Source organism: Podarcis filfolensis (assembly GCF_964270895.1).
Source record: "Podarcis filfolensis genome assembly, chromosome: 12".
Lineage (NCBI taxonomy): Eukaryota > Metazoa > Chordata > Lepidosauria > Squamata > Lacertidae > Podarcis > Podarcis filfolensis.
Genome location: NC_139614.1, coordinates 39,215,286 through 39,237,191, shown reverse-complemented (window position 1 = coordinate 39,237,191; position 21,906 = coordinate 39,215,286). Strand labels below are relative to the sequence as shown.

General features: G+C 46.2%; 1 protein-coding gene across 6 annotated transcripts in view; it reads left to right on the top strand.

The window, feature by feature from the left end:
• MAP3K8 (mitogen-activated protein kinase kinase kinase 8) overlaps positions 1-21,906 on the top strand; it is a 28,817-nt gene that overhangs the window by 4,399 nt on the left and 2,512 nt on the right. For 2 of the 6 annotated variants that reach the window (XM_083579705.1, XM_083579707.1), the window contains exons 2-8: positions 7,483-7,571; positions 9,662-10,026; positions 12,584-12,748; positions 14,429-14,690; positions 16,579-16,685; positions 17,485-17,637; positions 20,174-20,659. In XM_083579705.1, the coding sequence (XP_083435831.1) occupies positions 7,553-7,571; positions 9,662-10,026; positions 12,584-12,748; positions 14,429-14,690; positions 16,579-16,685; positions 17,485-17,637; positions 20,174-20,464 (1,362 nt within the window). In that variant the 5' untranslated portion in view covers positions 7,483-7,552 and the 3' untranslated portion in view covers positions 20,465-20,659. Of the gene's footprint in view, positions 1-3,811; positions 6,169-7,482; positions 7,572-9,661; positions 10,027-12,583; positions 12,749-14,428; positions 14,691-16,578; positions 16,686-17,484; positions 17,638-20,173; positions 20,660-21,906 lie in introns of those variants that run through there. The other 4 variants (XM_083579708.1, XM_083579704.1, XM_083579706.1 and 1 more) reach the window with 3 other exon arrangements.

Sequence of the window (21,906 nt, the reverse complement as noted above, 5' to 3'; positions counted from 1 at the left end):
CCCTGTTGAACTCAATGGGTCTCGCTTCTGTGTAAGGCCACTTCCTTTTACCCAGAGTGCCACAGCCCCATTCCAGCAACATGATATTCAGATAATTTTCCTTTGGAGATAATGGGGATTCCGACCTTAAATTAACCAAGCTGTAATTCTCTGTGCACCTTATATCTGGGTGTAAGTTCCTATTGAGCTCAGTGGGGCTTGCTTCTGAGCAGACGTGCATGGGATTGCAGCTTCAAGTGGTTTTTAATTGGTAATGTGAATCTGGAAACTGTCTTGGCCAGAAGGCAAACTTGCATTACAAATGCCTCTTCAGTCTCTTGCATTGACAGCCCATCAGATAATTCACAGTGCTAGTGTGAGGGGATCTCAGCTGTGATTTCATCCATCCCTGCAGAGGAAATGAATGCGAGTGTGTTTGGGAAATCCCCATTCAAAGCTCCCCTCTGGCGGTAAACCTCTGGCGTTCAGCCTCAGACCCTCCCATGACAGCTAGGGGAATAATAAGGCTGACCTGCCTTATAGCATTGCTGTAAGGAATGGTATGTGTGAAGTGTTTTGGATACTCTACTGCTAAGTACTGTTAAATTTGTTTAGGGTCAGAGTTTCAAAGCTTTTATATAAACCCTGTACAAATAGTCCCTAGTAAATCAGTTTGTACCTGTAAAATGGAGTGTGTTTGTACATATAAAACAGTTTTGGTTTTTTTTAATAGATCAGTTATTGCATTTTTAAATGCAAAAAATAAAAATAAAATAAAGGTATTTGGCAGCTGAATGAGTCCCCATCCCACTGCAAAAAAGGAAACACTTTCAATATATCTGAGGCTAGTGAAGAAACTGAACATAGAAAGTATTTGTGATTTTAAAGGTAGCAGCTGCTCAGGTTAAGTGTGATTGAGATAGAAGGTCTTTATCCATGCAGATTATTGTGTCAGGACGTATTCCTGCAGCTCCTGTACCCAAATCCCATTGTCTTAAAGCCTTAGACCATTGAAACTTATCTTAAGAGTGCAGTGCCTTGGGTGCCAATCAGTGCTAGTCCTACTCAGAGTACATCCACTGAAATGATGAAGCCTAAGTTAGCAATGTCCATAGACGTCAGCGAGTCAACCCGGAGTAGGAGTAGTGTTTCCCTATTGCCCGTTGTTACATCAAACTTGCCAGTGGATCATTATTTAAAATAAGTCAGCTTGGTACCATTTGCCGAATGGCTGGAGCCAGGTTAAATGAGTTTAACTTGAAATCAGTGGGATAAGTTAGTTATGGCTTAAGTTAGCTCCTACTGAAATCAACGGGCCTCAAAGCACAGGCAGCTAACTTAAGTCTGGATCTGACCCTATGAGCTTGGTGATGATGTCATTGACGTACGCTAATAATGTAAGCAAAAAGGAATGTTTTCCTGCCCTGAGGAGGCTGCAGTATTTCAATAGTGGGAGAGATGACAGGTGAGAACTAAGGGGTTAAGCCAGAGGTTTTGTGGGAAAGAAAGGAAGGTCTGGAGGAAGAAAGAGAATGTTTTGGACTAAAACTCCCATCAGCCCCAGCAAACATGGTCACCCATTGTCAGGAATTTTGGGAGCTGCGGTTCATAACAGTGTGGTATAGTGGTTAGTGTGTTGGACCTTTGGCCAGTCACTGCCTCTCAGCCTAACCTGCCTCAGAGGGCTGTTGTGAAGATAAAATAGAGAGCGGGGAAAACCATGTATACCACCGTGAGCTCCTTTGGAAGTGGGATATAAATGTGACGATTATAACAGCAACAGTAACATATTCTGGCTATTCCTGACTTTGGTGTTTTGAAAGAAGGAGATGCCAATATTGGGTTAAATTCAAACGTGGTTATATTTAGAGAAGACCCCTTGAAGTCAGTGGGGTTTTAGTTAGCCGCCACTAAAATCAACTCATTGTTTGTATGTTAACACTATGAGTGGAGAATAGCAAGCAAAAGAAATGTGATTAGCGCGTGTCGTGTCACTTGGGCAGTTGTGGAGCACGTAAAAAAGTAGTATGCAGAAGTTGCCATAGTTCCTTTTTCTACTTTTCATTGTTGCTGGGCTCTCCCGGCCTGCGAGATGTTGCATCATCTCGTGCGAAGGGGCAGCCATGAGCAGAAGCAGTGGTTCTCCTGAGTGAACACGAAAGTGAAAGGGAGCCTTCTCGATTTCATTGGGTCACCCCCTGAGGAAATTTCACCGGGGATTTCTCTGCTCTTTCTCTTAAGACTTACAGGAAGGTGGCAAATGGTGTCTAGGCTTGGTGCCTCTACCCTTTGAGGAGAGCTCAGTGGTAGGACACATGCTTTGTGTGCAGAAGGTCCCTGTGGTCTCCGCTTAAAAGGAGCTGGGAAAGAGGCCCCTGTCAGGGGCAGCCAAAGCTTCGCCCTTCAGATGTTGCTATACTACAACTCCCATCATCCCTGAGCATTGGGACTGATAGGTGTTGTAGTCCATCAACACTATATTGGCTCTCCCTAGCACCACTTTGGGGGTTTTGAGAGCTGCTTAACCGTCAAGAGTGGATGGGCAGTGCTAGGCGAGATGGGCCAACATCTTCCGCCTTTGTTCACATGCCCAGCTTGGAAACACGACTGGCATCCCCTGAAAGCCACTGCCTTCCCCTTTGGGGTGGAGAGGGTGAAAATATGCTGCCAACCGCAGTTCCCAATGTCATGTCTGTCTGGATGCTCCCGACCTGACTCACCTGCAGTCTGTTTTGTTTACCTGATAGCAGCACGTTGCATGAATCAGATTTGTGGAGAGAAATGTAGTAAGCAGGGGAAAGGAAACAGGCCTCAGAATTAGGTCATGTTTCTGCCCAATGGGGACACAGGCAGGTGTCCTTGTCCCAGATAAAGGAATGCTTGCTTACGCCTCCTCTTAATAGCTTTGCTGGTCAGCTACTCCAGAGTTATCTGGAATGCTACCTTAATGGGAACCTGCAACGTTTCTAACCCATCACGTGGGGAGCATTCCCTGTGTGGCACTTGGGCAAGGTCTTCTTGGCCAATCCCAATGTGACAACAAGTGGCTTCCCCAAGCTAGCGTCCCTCCAGGGGACTTAGCACTTTGTCGGTACTTTGTTGTGCAAGAGGCTCAAAGGGTCAGCTGTGCTGCAGGTTGCCTGGAATAATCTCTCCGGCCTCTTCCCTATGTCCTGGCAAAGCTCCTTTCCTGGTAAATGTGCCACGCACATACTCGGAAAGATTGCCTTGTGAATTTCTTTAGTGGTGTTGCTTCAGAGTCTGCGTGGGACCATCTTCACTGCTAGGAATGGGAAACAACAGCCACAGGCCCTTCCCCACTAAGAAAATTAAAATCCGGTCCTGATACAACCTACATACAAAGCAAAAGTGCCTTGAAGGGGTATGTACACTGGAAGGTGGGAGAATCAGGGGCTCTCCAGATGTTGCTAGACTACAGTTCCCATCATCCCTGACCATTTCCTGTGCTAGTCGGGGCTGATGGGAGTTGGAGTCCAGCAACAACTGGAGGGTCACATGTTCCCTACCCTCTGCTTATTTAAACTGCTTTACCTAGTCATTCCCTTTCCTCAGGGAATTCTGGGAGTTGTAGTTTTGTGCATTCAGGTAGGTAGCTGTGTTGGTTTGGCGCAGTTGAAATAAAATAAAATAAAATAGTTCAGTAGCACCTTAGAGAGCAACTAAGTTTGATCTAGGTATAGGCTTTCGTGTGCATCTGAAAAAGTGTGCATGCACACGAAAGCTTATACCTAGAACAAACTTAGTTGCTCTCTAAGGTGCTACTGGACTATTTTTTAATTTTTTATTAGTTTTGGTCAGTGAGGCTAAGGAGCTCAGGAACCGCAGTTCCAAATATTTACAAGGCATGCATGTGTGTGTTCAAAGAGTCCATTAATTATCACCCTATGAAGATAAAGGGAAAGGGTGTTTGGGATATTTAGGGGTTCTTGAAGATAGGGTGGAGTATCTAATTCACTCAAAGGTGATGGCTGTTTTAGGTCACCTTTTGATGAGAGGGGCGTGGTCCACCATGCCAGGTTTCACTGCCAGTCTCACCACAAGGTTGTTGATCTGAAATTGCTGAATCTACAATGCAGAGTATTCCAGATCTTCCAGAGCTGGTTTAATGTGTGAATAGAAGGAAGGGGCAGATTCATGCAACTTTCGTATCCACAGTTGGATGATTCATTGTATTGTTGTTTTAGGCAATCCATGCATAATAGTATATGCTCTAGAATTCGATATAAATTTGGCAAGCCCCAAAACTCACGTTTCCCAGGGTTGTGTGGGCATGCGATTCTGATAAATGTTGAACTCTTCTTGCGATGTTGTTCTACCTGAAACTCCACTGTGCTCTGCAAAATCAGCTGGGGTTTTTTTTGGAAAAAATCTCTTGGGTGGCTCCATCCTAAGCGCTGTTTGCAGTGCTAGAATCTTGTCTATGGCTGGAGATGTGTAGGGAACCTTTATGCTAACACTGATTGTGGGAACCTGTGTCAGGAGTGTATGCTAGACAAGCGCTTGAGTTGCTGTTTTGTACCGTAGATCGGGATATGCAGTGTGGTGCCCTTCAGATATTGTGGACTACAACTCCCGTCATTGCTGATGGTTGGCTATGTTGGTTGGGGCTGATGGAAGTTGTAGTCCAGTTGCTACACAAACTCTGCAGCAATTGTAGAGCTCTTGGCTGTAAGGAAGCGTATGAAATGATCAGATGTATCATTTTGTGAGAGTTTCTTTAGGAATTAAGGGATTTATGAGCTTTTCCTGTTTGTTAGGAATACATATTTTTCTTTTTCAGACGACAGGGCATATACGCCATAAAAACTATGGTGCTGAAGGTTTTGTATTAAAAAGGCCAACTTGGTAAATACACTTGAAGTCAAATATGGCGTCAAGTGTGGGGCAGGTAAAAACTTGGCTCTGCTGGAAGGGGGTTTGCAAGACGCACCAACCTGGTGACCAGCAAAGTGTTGCCTAAGATACCACTTTGAAAGAAAGTCATGAAGACCCAACCATCAGCTGACTGTCCGGTCTTCAGAAGCCCCTTTCAGCGCCCTGTCTTGCACAGTGCTTTGGAAGGGCAAAAAAGGACAGCTGATGTCATTGTGATGTCAGGTGATTGGCAGGTGGATGGCTGCTTGCTCACCTGTTGAACCTTGACGGATGGGGGAGATAACAATCTGGCCTGTTGGCCAGATGCTTTCCCCCTCCCATGCTGTGCTAGAGATTTAGTCTGCCAGTGTGAAACTTCGCTTCCGGGACCAGTGATCTAAACTGTAAAAGGAGAAAAATAAATAAAATGAAACACATGTGAAAAACCCAGGGCTTTCCATCCTTGGAATAGTGGGTGGAAGCAACTACTGGGGATGGGGGTAAAAGGAGGTATCTATGTACTGAATTGGAAAGCATTGCTGTGGAAGAATCCCCTTTGCAAGAGCTCAGTCTGTTTTCCTATACCATCATGGAAACAATTATATCCTTTTAAAAGAACACCGATAAGCCTCACAATACAGCCATTTGAGTGTAGGCAGCAGGAAACCTCGGAGATGTTGGCCCTGGCAATCTAAAAAGAACAACAACATTAAGATGGGGACACTTCTGGCTGTTTCTGGTAAAAGGACGAAAGTATCCTATCTCATGGTCTGTTTCAAAATAATATAAGATGGGTCAAATCACACTTTTCAGCTACTGAGTGGCTCTCCCTTTCCCCAGTTCATATTATGGCTGTGGACCAGCATGTTCAGCCCTGCCTCTTCTCCTTTCTTTTAATTTCATACTGGAGGACTGCAATCTGCAGATGGCCCTGATCCTTTTTGCAAAGTTGCTACAAGGTCCGCAGCCTCCTGACGTGGTCCTTTAACATAGATCCCGATGGGTGTGTTTTCCACGTACCCTGTTTGAAAACATTTGCCAGAAGGCTTCCACAGCTAAGTTCTGAGAAGGATGAAGATAAGGAAGATAAGGATCTTGGCCAAGGATGATAACTAAGCATGCCACTCCGACGAGGCACGCAGGGCTGCCTGACGGCTGCAGCAGATCAGGTGTCACCCATCCAACCTTGGGAGAAGTTAATTGATCTCTCTGTGTCACTGTCCGGTTCTTCCTTCTTGTCATATGTAGACACTAGCGGCTTGTGTTCAGCAAGCCAGGTGAGTCAAGAGGCACTTGTCTTCATCTAGAAGAAAGGTAGGCATACTTTTTGCATTGTCTTTGAAAGGGATGGGTAGACAGGGTGAAATTTAGACCGCTTTCAAAGGACAGTCCATCTCCAGTCCTGTCTGAGATGGTCTGATCATCTTAAAAGCATGAGAAAATACAGCAAGCCTGCTGGATCAGGCCAGTGGCCCATTGAGTCCAGCATCCTGTTCTTACAATTGCTACTAGGTGGTCAGAGGAAGCAAGGCTTCTGAATCCCATTTGCTGGAAACCACAGGAGGAGAGAGTTCTCTTGTGTTCATGTTCTGCTCCTTGGTTTCCCACAGGCATCTGGTTGGTCATGGTGAGAACAGGATGCTGGACTAGATGGGTGATTGGCCTGCTCCAGCAGACTCATCTTACATGCTTATGTGGGAATGCCTGTGAGCTGGACATGGGTGCAACTGTACTCTGCTCACCTGTGATTTCCAGCAGCTGGTATTCAGAGCCACGGTGCATCTTACAGAGGAGGTAGAACATAGTCATTGGGCCCAGGGCTGGGCAATATATTGATATATGGTCCAAAACCGGTTTGAAGTCCATATCGTGATATCGGTTTCATCAGTTTTGACTTGGCAATATATAGCAAATCACGATGTGTGTTAGGGCTGTACGATCTATCATCCAAAACTGGTTGAAACTCCATATCATGATATTGGTTTCATAATTTTTGGCTTGGCGGTGTATTGTGAATCATGACACGTGTGTGTTTGTGTGTGTGCACGCGCTATGCAAAAATCACAATGTCGGAAAAACTGTGAAGCCAGACAGTGCCTCTACATAGCTCCATCCTTATGGTGATATATCAGTATATCACAATGTTTGGCTAGTGATATATCTCAAAGTTGCAAATCAGATATCACTCAGCCCTCATCGTGGCTAGTAGCCTATTCTTTTTAACAGCCTATTCTTCCACGAAACTTAGCATGTGTCATCTTTCAGACAGGAAACACCCCCCACCCCTTTCTCAGGACTTCTCTGTTTCTTCCTATGAGTTCAGGGCCAAATCGTCTCATGAGAATGAGGCTCTTCTCCAGTGGTGTGTGCTATTCCTTAGAAGTTCTGTGTTGCATAAACAAAAACAAAGGGGATATGTTCCTCTTTGCCTCTGTGCAAAAGGTGCTAAAAGGTAGTCTGGCTTGACTTGTGCTTTTTAATAAAACACCAGAGGATAAATATGCTCTGAAGCCAAAAAATTGCTCAAGGCCCAGTTTCCTTCTTACCAATGTCTATGGTGATATGTTATGTGTTGGGGAATTTCCAGTCACCTGATGGTCTAAAATAATGCAATGCTTGTTTTTCCAGGTTTTTAAGGAGTGTGTTGTGAATAGGAAGGTTCCTTCTGATTGTGGACTGGAAAGTGCTTTTAGTTGGCATGTCAGTTTTGGATTCCTGTAAGTTCCCCTCCCCAATCCTCTTACTGAAACTATGTCAAGAATCATGTAGAAAACAAAACAGCAACAAGCTGGAAGCAAAACAATGGGAGGGGTGCCATTTTAACTGATCACTGTATAGTTGCAGAATGTTTTTGGTAGCTTCCTGTAATGTGGAGTCTTGCAGGGTTTTTTTCTTTTCTTTTTAATGTTGCACCACATATTGCTGGAATGCAAAAAAATTTAGAAATACAAATTGCATAATGATTATCCTGTTACAGCCATTGCAGCACATTCTTTGATTGTCCTGGTGGGGAACGTGACTTTGGTCACAGCTAGGGACACAATCCAGAGTGAGCTCCAGCCTGGGTTTCCTTGTAATGCATAGGAAGGATTGTGATACCTCTCAGATTCCAGATCTTTACTCCAAATGGTAGCACTTCTGCTGATGGGATATTGCATCTTCTCAGCCCAAAGCAGAATCTCTCTCTGTTTTATTTTAAACTGGGAAATCGTTATGCTTCCACCAGATATCAGGGACATAGCGAATATGGCTGTGGTGCATGGATTGCAGCAGCTGGAATGTGATGGCATGGGCACTCATTGGCTAGTTCCTGTGACGTGATGAACCACACCTGCCACACAGCCTGTGTAATTCCTATGCATTGCCCACATCAATTTCTTTGCTGGATGAGTGCTCCTCTCATCAAATGCATTTTAAAAAACAGAAAGGGGGGAAAGGGGGGATCTAGGCAGGTTTCAACCAATGAGTGAAGGAGGTGGCCTGGGGCTGCCCCAGCCCGCAGCATTTCCCTGGTAGATTCCCCACCCCCGCTGCTAAACTTGAGCAGCCACTGTCACAGGCAGCCCATACACTCTTCTCTAGTACATATAGGGCCAAAGTCACCTTTTTGAGGCCTGCTGGAAGGTGCAGGGGTGGGGAAAAGGGCAGGGCAGAGTCTCTTCCAGCAGGCGGCTGCAGCAGAAGGTATGACTTCTCTTTCAGAAGGAGGAGGGCAGCTGAAGGGAAAGCCCCACAGCAGGGGCCATCCCTGCTGTCCAGAATTACACCAGAGATAGGGAACTCCCACCATCTCTGACCATTGGCCAAACTTGCTGAGGCTGATGGGAGTTGAAGTCCAGCAACCTCTGGCAGCCTGCAGGTCTACCAGCCTTGAAGCACACAGTGATATCCCTCCTCCCCTGTACTTGTAAGCCTAGTCAGCAAAGTGTGTACCTCAACTCTACTGACCCGAGCATATTGCACTTGCTGCTGCAGGCTTGGATCCTTCGCTCTCTTCCAATCTGTTGTGTCAGAGAGCACTGCCTTCCCATCACATTAATCCAAAAGGGCCCTGTGGCCTTCAGATGTTGTTGGAGTCCAAACCCCAGCAGCATAGCCAATGGTCAGGGATGATGGGCGTTGGACAGGCAACCTCTGGAGGGCCACAGATTCCCCATCCTTAGAGCAGTATCAGTACAACTTCAGACCGTCCTCTGAAAAAGACCATGTTAAGTCCCATTGATTTCAGCGGTGCTTAATGCACAGTTAACATGCAAGTCCGGTGGGACTTAAAAACATGTGTAACCTTGGCCCACTGTAAGAATCCCTTATGGCCATCTGCCAGCTTGCCCAGTTGCTTTAAATGGGGCTTGCAACCTGATCCTATACATGTTTCTTTGAAAGTAGGCCTTGCTGAGTTCAATTAACTTGCTTCCTAGTAAGGTCACAGCCGCTCCATACACTCTAAGCACATATCAAACATGTGGCTTTCTGCAGAGAATCCTGGGAGCCGTAATTTGCTAAGGCCATAGGGTTCTGTAGCTCTGTGAGGAATAAACTACAGTTCCCATGGAGAAACCATGTGCTTTAAATGTGTGTTACATGTGTAGCATGGATGTGACCTAAATATATATAGGATCCCTGCCTTATGCCTGTTTAACTTCACAAGGTTGTGGCCTAAAGTATGCAGACTCCATAGGCTTCTTCTCCCCCGTCAGTGTTAAGATATGCATGTTCTAACTGCAGATGCCCAATAACTTCGTAAGTTGAAATCATTTCGCTTTTGTCCTTAACTAACTGTGAAATCTTATTCTGCTCTGGTTTGCAGGTAGGATAAGGGGAAGAGGGAAAACCGTGATGGAGTATATGAGCACCGACAGTGACCATAAGCAGGAGATTGACTTATTGCTAACAGACTTAAATATGTCTGAAGTGATCGACATCATGGAGAACCTTTACCCAAATGGAGACCTTGCCGTTTACGAAGACAGCCTCCTTGCCCTGTGTCCGGAGACAAACAAGAATGAGGAGCGCGCTGAATCCTTGCTGTTCAGCGGAAGGGAAGTTTCGGCGTTGTCGTCCGTCAAGTATGGGACCGTGGAAGACTTGCTGGCTTTTGCAAACCAAGTGTCCAACACTGCCAAGCAGTTTTGCCGTCCCAGGAGACAAGAGTCTGGAATCATATTAAACATGGTACGTTCTTTTCTTTGAAATGCCCGCCTGCCATTGGCCTGCGCTTGATTCAGAGGCAGTAAGCCTCTGGATAGCAGTTTCTGGGAATCACAAATGGGGAGGATCCTGTTGCTTATGGGAAGCCCCAAAGAAGAAAATGAGTGTGTCTGGTTGGCCACTGTGGGAACAGGATGCTGGACTAGTTGGGCCTCATCCAGCAGGCTCCTCTTGTCCTCCAGTTGCTGTTGAAGGCTGTGGGATGTGCTGGTAAAAAAAATGGGCTTAAAGTTAGGGCCTCCAAGATAGACACCGGCTTATGGATTGCATGACCTAGATGCACAAAATGCAACATGCATAGACTAAAATCATAGGAAGCTCCTTGATACAGAGTTAGATCACTAGTCCATCTAGCAGCGGGTTTCAAACAGGACTCAGGGCTTTTGTCTGCAAAGCATGTCCAGAAGCTACAGCTCTTCCCCAAATCTTGTCAGTTATTGGATTTTACTGAGGAAATGAACCACGCAGTTTTGATTTTTTTTCACGTGTAAGCTGCATACAAACGTTACAGCCCTTCCTAGGGATAGAGCCCGTGCGCCAAGTGTGTGGTAGGGAGAACAGGGGCAATCGCACTCCCCTCCATGAGATGAACTGGATCGGGGGACAAGTATCCCCGATCTGTTTCATGCTTCAAGCTGCAATAGAAATTGACAATATTTTCCAGTTTCATACCCAGATCTTAATTCTGTAATAGAGAGGAAGCCTTATTAAACAACTGAAAGAACATTGCTGTGAGCTTGGGCAGTCAGATAGAACTGGATGGGTTTTCCCCAGCTGTTTTGGAGTATTTTTTTATTGCCTTCTTTGCAATATGAACGGTGTGACTTTATGTCAACAGCTCTGTGTCTCGTGAACCAAGCCTGCCCACCCAAGGGGATGGGAGGGTATCCTGACGCAATGACAGTTTCATGACTCTTGAAGTTCCATAGTGCAGAGGAGCTGGGAGACATAAAAGTTGTGCAGACGGCAGCTGCTGCAGAAGAGCTAATGTGCTAAGGCCCCTGTGTTAGATCCTGCAAGCAGCTTAGCTTTAAAATGCATATTGCGGTTTGACTATGATGTCATCAATTGATTAATTAATATGTCTTGGTTGCCTGGATAGAGGATGGTGATGTTTGCATGTGTGCAGAAGCTAGCCCATTGCAAATGGGTAAAATTCAAATAATAATAAAAAATAATAATTTATTATTTCTACCCCGCCCATCTGGCTGGGTTTCCCCAACCACTTTGGGCAGCTTTCAACAGAACATTAAAAACAGAATAAATCATCAAACATTAAAAACTTTCCTAAACAGGGCTGCCTTCAGGTGTCTTCTAAATGTCATATGGTTGTCTATTTCTTTGACATCTGATGGGAGGGCGTTCCACAGGGCGGGCGCCACGAGAAGGCCCTCTGCCTGGTTCCCTGTAACCTTACTTCTCGCAGTGAGGGAACTGCCAGAAGGCCCTCGGAGCTGGACCTCAGTGTGTGGGCAGAACGATGGGGGTGGAGACGCTCCTCCAAGTATATCTGTTTCTTTGCTCACTTTGGCCTCTTGCCCCCCCCCCCCCCGCAAGGCCCCCCAAGAAAGGAATGTGGCCCCAGGCTCAAAAAGCTTCCCCACCTCTGATCTAAACAAACAGCTGACTAAACATCACAGCCCTACTTTTAATTGTGAGAAGCTCAAATTCTCGCCTTGCGCTGTTTGAGAACCTTGCAAACATAGCGCTTTTGCCGGCCAGCTGTGCTTGTGGTTTCAAAGTACCATTCAAACCTGCATGACGCAATGAGGCTTTATATCTCTCTGCTTATCTTCTCTGAATATTTCGGAAAAGTGCTTCTTTCCCCCTCCCCTGTACCGCCTTTGAGGGTAGGAAGTGTCAAAAACTGTTTGCTTACCTTCTCTAACCAAACCCACAGCTTTGTGGAGCAAGAGGCAGGCAGGTTCCAGGAATGAACAAACAAACCAGCAGATGGACTCATTACGCAAATCCCTCAGCCAGGTTGCTGTTGCCAGAGAGTAAGGTGCAACTGAGTCTTTATGGGAGGCTAATCGCTCACTGGAATTATAAATATTTCCAGAGTGAACTGAATACTTCACGTGCCATTCCCATTTGATTGGTCTACATAAAGGCTGCTCCTTCCTTTGTGCCACAAGTCTTCTTTGTGCTGTGAAGAAGAAATCAGGCAAAGTTAGGTTCCCAGAATGTGAAGGCTTCTCACTCGGGGGGTTGGACTAGATGACCCTTGGGGTCCCTTCCAACTCTTCTATAATTCTATGCTTGGCACACAGAAGGTCCCAAGCTCAACCCCAGGCAACTTCCATTTAAAAGGTCTCATGAAGTGTTGTGTGTTCAGGGACAGTGAGACTGGAGAACCATGGCAAGAACAGATAGCATTGGACAAGGTGGGATCAGTCAGTCTGATTCTGGGAGGGCAATACATATCTCCAAAAACCAGATATATCTTTCTCTGGTGAGTTTCTCATAATAAAAAAATAGCCTCCTTTAATTTCCCCTAATCTTATCATTTTTTCTATAGATCAGTCCGAAAAATGGGCGCTATCAAATTGACTCCGATGTGCTCCTATTTCCATGGAAGCTAACCTATAGAAATATCGGGACTGACTTCATTCCACGGGGAGCTTTCGGGAAAGTCTACTTGGCACAAGATACAGAAACCAAAAAGCGCATGGCTTGCAAACTGGTACGTTCCTAGGGTTCCCTTTCCGAGGGTCTGTTATGTGCTGGGTCTGTACTTCTATTAGATGGACTTTCTGCCTTTCATTTAATGTAGTGATAAGTCGGGGGAGGGGGGTATTATTGCTTTTATGATGCAGGAAATATCTGTCTAGATGTCATTGGTTGTAGCCTGTGCTGATTCTAGACCCACTGAACTGAATGAGTGTGGCTAACTTGGGGCCTATTAATTTCAGTGGGTCTTCTCTGAGGAGATAGCACCCAATATCTCCAGGGTGCTTATGGTGCACTCTAAGATGTGAATGGAGCTCAGTGCAAGCAAGGTCTTTGCCCTGTTGTCTGACACTTTGGGATTTGTGCATTAAGGGGAGGCATTAATTGGTGACAAATGGTGAAGATAATTACTGTATTTTTCGCTCTATAAGACACACCAGACCACAAGACGCACCTAGTTTTTGGAAGAGGAAAAAAAGAAAAAAAATATTCTGAATCTCAGAAGCCAGAACAGCAAGAGGGATCACTGCGCAGCGAAAGCAGCAATCCCTCTTGCTGTTCTGGCTTCTGGGATAGCTGCGCAGCCTGCATTCGCTCCATAAGACGCACACACATTTCCCCTTACTTTTTAGGAGGAAAAAAGTGAGTCTTATAGAGCAAAAAATATGGTATTTAGATGCATGATGATTATGGGAACCCAATCTGGGTCTGGTCTGTGCCCACATTCAAAGGCCTTGTATAAATTCCATGTTTTTACAGTAGCCCTATCCCAGTGGATTTCTATTTTGAGTGCTTTCCTCAGGGCTTGCTGGGCTTGCTCATATGTCATCACAAAGCAGCTGCTCAAACCATCAGTCTCCAGTTCTGCTTGCCACCCTCACCCTCAAGCCAAGCATTCCATCAACCAGTGGGGAGGCTGATGAGCGAAGTCCCATCTGCCTCTTCCAACTCACAGCTGGGACAGGGTGGTGGTAGTGGTCATCGTCCCTGCAGTTGCGTTGAGATTTGGGGATGCTGTGTGGTAAAAATTTCCAATCCCTCTCCAGCTGAGGAAGGCTGCAGTGTTCTTTTGGGTAACAAAGGTACTCAAAGCAGCTGCCCAAGCGTTTCAGCCCGGACACTGAGGTCCAAAGCCGAGGGCCTTCTGGCGGTTCCCTCTCTGAGAGAAGCGAGGTTACAGGGAATCAGGCAGAGGGCCTTCTCGGTAGTGGTGCCTGCCCTATGGAACATCCTCTCATCAGATGTCAAGGAAATAAACAACTATCTGACTTTTAGAAGACATCTGAAGGCAGCTCTGTTTAGGGAAGCTTTTAATGTTTGATGTTTTATTATGCTTTGAATTCTGTTGGGAGCTGCCCAGAGTGGCTGGGGTATAAATTGTTGTTGTTGTTGTTATTTATTTCCAAAGCAAGCCCCATTCTGGCTCCAGGATGTGGGTGCTGGACATTAGGCATGCTCAACACACCTCGTCCACACAGCAGCAAAGCAACCCTCCATTCAACTCCCTTGCCCTTCCTCAATTAGTTCACTGTTTCCTGAGCCTTTTGTATTCCCTACCACCTTCCTTCCCTTTGTAATAGCAAGCTCAGAGCATTGAGACAATGATCTCCAGAGCATTATGTGTGTCAGTTCATGAACTGTGGATCTTTGCTCTTCCTGCTTTACTTAATCTGCCTCCATTTTGGCCCCTTAGGTCCCAGTGGAACAGTTCAAGCCATCGGACGTTGAGATCCAGGCCTGCTTCCGCCATGAGAATATTGCCGAACTTTACGGAGCCATCTTGTGGGACGAGACAATCCACCTCTTCATGGAGGCAGGAGAAGGAGGCTCTGTCCTGGAGAAGGTGGAAAGCTGTGGGCCTCTAAGAGAATTCGAGATCATTTGGGTGACAAAGCATATCCTCAAGGGACTTGAGTTTCTTCACTCGAAAGGAGTTATACATCAAGATATAAAACGTAGGTTACAATTCACAGCTGTGCCCTCCCCTTACACCAGTTGCACCGTGTAGTGTTTGAAACCTTCAGTTTAGAAGCTGTGGCCCTCGGAATGTGGTTGGATTCCGGCTCCCATCAGCCTCTGCGAGTTTGGCCAATGGTCAGGGATGATGGGAGTTGTAGTCCAGCAACACCTGAAGGAGCACAGGATTATAGCTTGTCCTTATGTGCAACACCCATGATTTATAAATTGGGCTCAAGATAATCCTGGAAGTTCTTTGGAAGACCTATCTGGAGGTTGTCAGTGAGATTTGTATGTTTATCTTAAGTAAATGTTTATGCCTATGATTTCTGTTCATTCGGATCTGGGAGAGTCCTTTGGCAGAATGTTAGAAATATAAAGAAATAAAAGCCGCAGCTGTAAAAAGCATGCCAAAGCCAAACAGGCATAAGGATGACTTCCTACAGTCTGTTCACAAGCCTTCTAAAATAACCACCATAAATGAAGCCCTGTGATCCTTCTGAGGAAGGCAGGTTTTACATCTGTTAATAAGCAGGATAATAAATAGTTCTCCAATGAACCTCAGTAAGAAGGATCTACAGAATGAGGCAGATGGTCAGTAATGGCATTTTAGGAGCACTTTTCCCTGTGTAAACAGAGTATCTAGAATATGCCTCAGAGGTCACCTACTGTGGTTCTTGGAGCACCTTTGGCAGTCAAGCCAAGATTGGAAGTGGTCCTTACTGCACAGTCCTGGGCATGTCCCATGAAATCCATGTACAGGATTGCTGCCTTAATATGTGGAAAGCCACTACTTTCCCTCTTTAGATGTGCATCCTTATTACTTATTTCTTAACAGGAAAAACATGTTCCAGATTCCTTGATAGCATTTGCATGCAGCCTGCTAGCGACAACAACAATTTACAATAACAATGCACAACATTAAAATTCACTTTAAAACTATAAAACCATTGAACACAGCATCGGACTCCAGCAGCAGAGAAATAAAACCAATTGATCAAGCCCCAGGGTAGTGGAGCCAAAAATTCCCCAGAAGTTTTTGGGATAATTGTTTACCCTTATTTATTTATTTTGCTTGTCGTAGCCAAACAGGTTATGCAGCAGAAGCTCCCTTGAGTTTGTGATTGCTGTGTTACGAAGGCCAGGATGCCCAAGGAGGGGGAAAGCCTTTCTTATTCTTCTCTACATCTATAGCTTTAGGCCAGGATTTGTACAAAAAGCCTCATTAAGAGAGGTGTGTCCGGCTGAAATGCCATGAAGTCTGGTGTCTTTGGGGACTCCTGTCTCCAATCTTGCTCAGTTTATTGCTGTCAAAGGCTTCAGCTTCCAGACTTCCTCAACCTTAGCCTGCCAGATGCTTTGAGACTACAGTTCCCATCATCCCTGACCACTGGTCCTGCTGGGATCATGGGAGTTGTAGGCCAAAAACATCTGGAGGGCTGAGGTTAAGGAAGCCTGAACTAAACCAAAAGGATTTCCCCCTTCCCACAGCCTCCTGTACATTTACACATAGGCTCTTGCAAAATTATTATTAATAATAATATAGGTAGTAGTAGTAATAAGAATAGTAAATAAAAGTGTAGCATTCTTAGCTATTAAAGATACCTAGGGGATAATGATATTTTGCTTTTAATTTTAGTATTCAAAGCCCCTTGTGTACATTTCCTTAGTAAACCTTACACCCAACCCTGTAAGGTAGGCCGGTATTTACTATTGCTGTATTGCAGGGGGATGACGAGGAAAACCACCTTCAAGTTGTTTAGTTCTGCTGGGGAGAAAAATACAGTGCATATTGTCCTCCGTTTTGCTCCCTGCACCTCAAGCAGATGTTGAGACTTCCTCTCCAGGTCCCTAACAATCCCTCGTTTGTTCTCCTTTTGTTTCTAGCCAGCAACATTGTTTTCATGTCAACCAAAGCAGTCCTGGTGGACTTCGGTCTGAGCGTTCAAATGACAGAAGATGTGTTCTATCCCAAAGACCTCCGAGGAACAGAGGTAAGAACCATATGCAAGAAGGGAGCCTTGCTGCTATTTCTCTCATGTCATTGTAATGAAAGCTGAATGGGAAAGAGCTGCCACAAGGGCGGCGGCAGCGGGGTCATAGTCCCATTGGAAGATCTGTTGGGAGCTCGTGCAGGAGAACACTCAACCGTATCTCCTTTTTGATGTGCTCATGAAAACGAACAAATACTTGATTTGTACCGTCTAAGTTTAAAAATAGGCAAAAGTAATGGTTAAAAAAAAAGCCTGGAAGGATTTAGTGGTAACTGATAGTTTGGGGTGGGGGCAGGGAAACTGGACTTTTTAAAGTTACATCCCATCATTCCACGGGAAGGTTTCAATCCTAATCTACAGGTTGCAATGCTGGCCTACAAATGTGTGTGTGCTGAAGTTTCAGTTGCCCTGCTTACGGCATTTCTTCTCTATAATTGTTGGCTCAGTTCAGATGTAATGCCAAACTGTGGTTTGGCGCTACATGAATGAGCCCTCCTCACTTTGCTCTTTCCTGGGCGCCTGCTGTCTTTTTTTGTTAGCAGGCCATAGTTTGACAAATGGTTTTGCCTCCAAGGCGAAATGGGAAACCCACTTCAAACCCATCAGCCCTTGCAAGTGTGGCCAGGGATGATGGGAACTGTAGTTCAGCATCATCTGGAGGACCAAAATAATCCCCCCACACCTATGCTAGAAGGGGTGGGGGAAATAAAACCACTTCCTTGTTGCCCAATCTTTCTAGCTGTTAAGACTGTCAAGATTCAAGACTGGAGCTAATTTTCCCTCTGGCTTCCGTTTGCAGATTTACATGAGCCCAGAAGTGATCCTTTGCCGAGGCCACACTACAAAAGCCGACATCTATAGCCTGGGAGCAACAATCATCCACATGCAGACTGGCATCCCGCCCTGGGTGAATCGCTATCCCCGTGCGGCGTACCCCTCCTACCTCTACATAGTAAGCATGGGCTTTGGCTGCGTGGGGACATCCCCCTTTCTGATAGCACCTGCCTTATGTTTAGGCTTGTTGACTTCCTATAGGCACCTGGTTGGCCACTGCAGGAAACAGGGTACTCCCTTAATTAGCATAGGGAGCTGCCTTAAACCATGTCCAAGTTATTGGTCCATCTAGCTCAGAACTGTCCGCTCAGCCTGGCAGCGGCTTTCCAGGGTGTCGGGCAGGGGAAGGTCTCCCCCATCGCCCGCTACCTGGCTCTTTTGACTGGAGATGCGAAGGGTTGATTTTAGGACTTTCTGCATACGCTCCATGTGCCCCACCACTGAGCCTGATCCAGAAATGCTCGTTTTGCAGTGCTCTCGAGGGCAAAACTACAAGCTGAGTCACCCTGAGCAGTTGCCAGGCCCAGAGTGGCAACACAATGAGCACCACAGATAGGTATTTTCCTACCCCACTCGGAAAATACCGAGTGAATGAATATCGGAATGAATTCTCACTGGGACACAAAGCAGGCATGTGATGTTTGAGATCTGAAACCAGATTTCCAAGTTTAACTTAAAAGAAGCTACAAGAGACTCGGATTAGAGCAGCAGCTGTTGTGTGTGTTTGTGTGTTCACACCATTTCCCCAAGCTATATACCGTATTTTTCGCTCTATAGAACACACCCGACCATAGGACACACCTTGTTTTAGACGGGGAGAACAAGAAAAAAAAATCTCCCCCTCTCTGCTCAGTGCCCCTTCAGCAAAGCGGCAGGAGAAACGGAGCCCCTTCCATTTCTCCTCCTGCTTGGCTGAAGGGGCGCTGCGCAGCTCTCCCTCTCTGCTAAAGCCAAGAGAGTCTTCCTCTCCCGGCTTTAGCAAAAGGAACCTGAAGCCTGCGGAGCGCAGCGGGAACTCGCGCTGCACTCTGAAGGCTTTAGGCAGCTATCCCTGAAGCCTGAAGAGCGAGAGGGGTCGGTGCACACTAACCCCTCTCGCTCTCCAGGCTTCAGCGAAAGCAACGTGAAGCCTCTGGAGCGCGGAGGGAGTGCTCCCTCTGCGCTTTGGAGGCTTCGCGTTGCTATCGCTGAAGCCAAGGAGCCTGCATTCTCTCCATAGAATGCACACACATTTCCCCTTAATTTTTGGAGGGGGAAAAGTGTGTCCTATAGAGCGAAAAATACGGTAACTGCCCATCCCCCTGCTATTAGCCTCACCAAGCAATGTGGGTGGAAGGATACAAATACCTGTTGTCTCCACATACCCAGGAGCAGGCTGAGGGGTGGTTTCATTTGGCAAAGTGGCATGAAAGGAAAGAGTTAGACTCTCACTCAGGACCCAAACTGGAGCTTGCTCCATCAGCTACTTATTAATATATTTCTAGGAATGCTTGTGTGTCTTCTGTATTGCCCCCGTCCCCAAAGTGTGACAAACCTGCAGGATCTGGACAGCACCTCAGATTGCAGGTGGGGGCTCACATGGTTAAACACTTGTCTGTCGGCAGGGGATCCTGTACACAGAAAAATCGAAAGTTAGCGGAGCATTTGGGTTATGAGCTCTGTCATCTGAAGTGGTACAGCCACAGCAGAGGTTTAGTACCTCAACGAAAACAAAGCCCCAGATGTGCATTTCCACAGTTGCATCATTCACTCCCAAGTCTATTTTTTCCTTTTCGTTTTGACCTTCTTGCTGTTTGAACTTGGTAAACTTCCATGGGATTGTGGAAGTATGAACAACAAGGGGAATGATTCCGTTTGTTTCTCTCTGATCTGAGTGGGAGGGAGGTGGAAACTGCAAGCTGTGAAGTTCACAGGCAGAATGTGAACTTGGCAGAGGAACTTTAGGGCGATGATCTCAGGCCCCCGTGACTGTCCCATGGTTTTAGGCCTTGCAAACTGGAGCCATTGTGTGCAGGTGTGCTTTTTTAAGCAGATTTTCTTCAAGCCAGTAGCTGAGTGGTAGATCATCTGCCTTGGATGCAGAAGTTCCCAGGTTCAGTCCCTAACATATCAAGGGGTGGGGGGGAGAAAGTTCTTGCTTGGAAACCTGGAGAGCTGCTGGCAGTCACTGTAGGCAGTGCTGAGCTGGCAGGTCCCCATGACCCGATTCAGTATAAGGCAGCTTCTTACACTCCTGTGTTTACATGGTGACCTTGATGTACCAAGCCTCTTCACAGTGCCAACCAGTGTGTCACATTGCCAGCACACAAACTGATGTTTGCCGAAACCGAATCGATGCTCTGTTTTGGATCATCCCCCAGTTGCTCTGTGTTCGTTGGCCCAGATTGCGGAGCGAGGATCTCCGACCTTTGAATGAACTCTAAGCCGGTTTGTTAGGGTTTGCTGTTCCGCTGTGAAACTGGCTCTGTTTCCAGCTTTGCCGTGGTTCTCCATGGCGGCGGCAGAGTGGCAGTTTTCCAAAGTATGATTCAGGGCAAGGAAATTCCTAGGGCGGTAACCTTATGATAGAAAGGAGCCTCTCCAAAGCTGTTTTTCTCTCTCCCTCTCGGTGAGCATCATGCTAAAAGCCGCTGGTTTTTCTTCCCTCCCGATAGATCCACAAGCAAGCGCCGCCTCTGGAAGACATTGCCGAGGACTGCAGTGCGGGCATGAGAAGGTTGCTGGAAGCTTCTCTGGAAAGGAACCCAAACCAAAGACCCTCTGCCACAGAGCTGCTTAAGCACGAGGCCTTGCACCCGCCTCCGGAGGAACAGCCTCGGTGTCAGAGCCTGGACTCGGCACTCTTCGAAAGGAAAAGGCTGATGACCAGGGAGGACCTGGAGCTGCCAGAAAACATTGCTGGTACAAAACCAATACTCCTACATCTGCCCTCTGGGGGTGGCTAGACTCCAGCACCCATCAGCCAGTGGCCAAGGATGATGGGTGTCATAGTCCAATAACCTCCGGAGGGCCACAGGTTCCCCATCCCTGCTCTAACAGAAGGGGACAGGGGTATGGGACTGAGCTTGTGCCAGGCAGGAGCGCTTTGTCAGGTCACAGGTCAAGGTGGAAGCAGCAGGTGAAGGGAATGAGATGAACATGGGAGAGCGTATTTGTCTGGAGGAGGGAGTGCACAGCTGCTCCTATCCCAAAGGCTCTACATGGAACTATCCCTGCTCTAGTCTTTTCCAGGTGGAGGCTGTGCTTACGGCAAGGTTGAAGTTTAAGGGCTTGGGGTCAAAGTCTTAGGATAAGGTCAGGCTAAGGTTCCCGTTCATTTCAGAAATCTCCTTAGCTTCCCAGTGGAACGAGGCTTTAGCTTCAGTGCAGCAGATTCCTGGAAAATCAGTTCAATGACAAGCTCACACAAGTCATCCAGGAAGCTCTTGGGGGAAAAAAAAGTATTTTGGAGCTCCCAGAATTGTGAAATACTTTTCTCCAGTATTTTGAGTACAGTATTAGGTTTGGTTTTTTGTTTTTGTTTTAAGAAACAGGACGTGTTGAGGGAAAACAACAGCAATGCAAATCAGAGTTAAAACAACATACAATTTTTTAAAATGCGATTTCTCAAATTTTGTGTTGTTTTTTTAAAAACACATGAGTATGGGATTACCTGCATCCGACCTTTTCAAACAGCAATAGGCAAAATTATGTCTGACTGTCCAGAGATGTCCCACCCACATCCTGCTACTAGACCCTTTATAAGATGATTGCTAAAACTTACCTTGTGTGGTTGGGGACAATATCATAGCCCTTTAACAGTGCAGTCCTGTGCATGTTTACTCAGAACTGAGACCTGCTTTGCTCCATGGGGCTTGCAACTGTGTACATGTGTTTAGAATGGAAGCGGTAACCTTTTATATGTCACCTGTCCCATCAGTGGAGCACCACTACTTTTTGGGCTTGCAGCAATAGGTAGGTAAGCTGCAGCACAGGCAGAGCAAGGGTTTGACAGACATTTGCATTAATGATGCCTGATTTTCCTGTGCTGGTTCCTTTTCTGGTATACCGGAGGTAAACTGCACCAAGAAATGGGAGGCACAGATAGATGGAGAGAGAGAGATTAGTGCACACAAGAACAGTACTATTTCATGCTTTGCACTTCACTTGCTAAGAAAGTTGCCCCTACGAATAGGTTTGTAAAAAGGAAACATCCCTTCTACTCATTGTAAACTTTATTGATGCTGCAGAAGAATTAAACAGAGGACTGAATGAATGGCTGTAACCTATTACGGTTCATCTCCCTCGAGTCTGGGTTTCTTTTTCTTCTGCAAAGGCTGCTGATTTTAGTTTTCTCGAAAAAAGAAGCATATTTAGTGAGCTGAAGCAGATTTGAAAAATCACCACC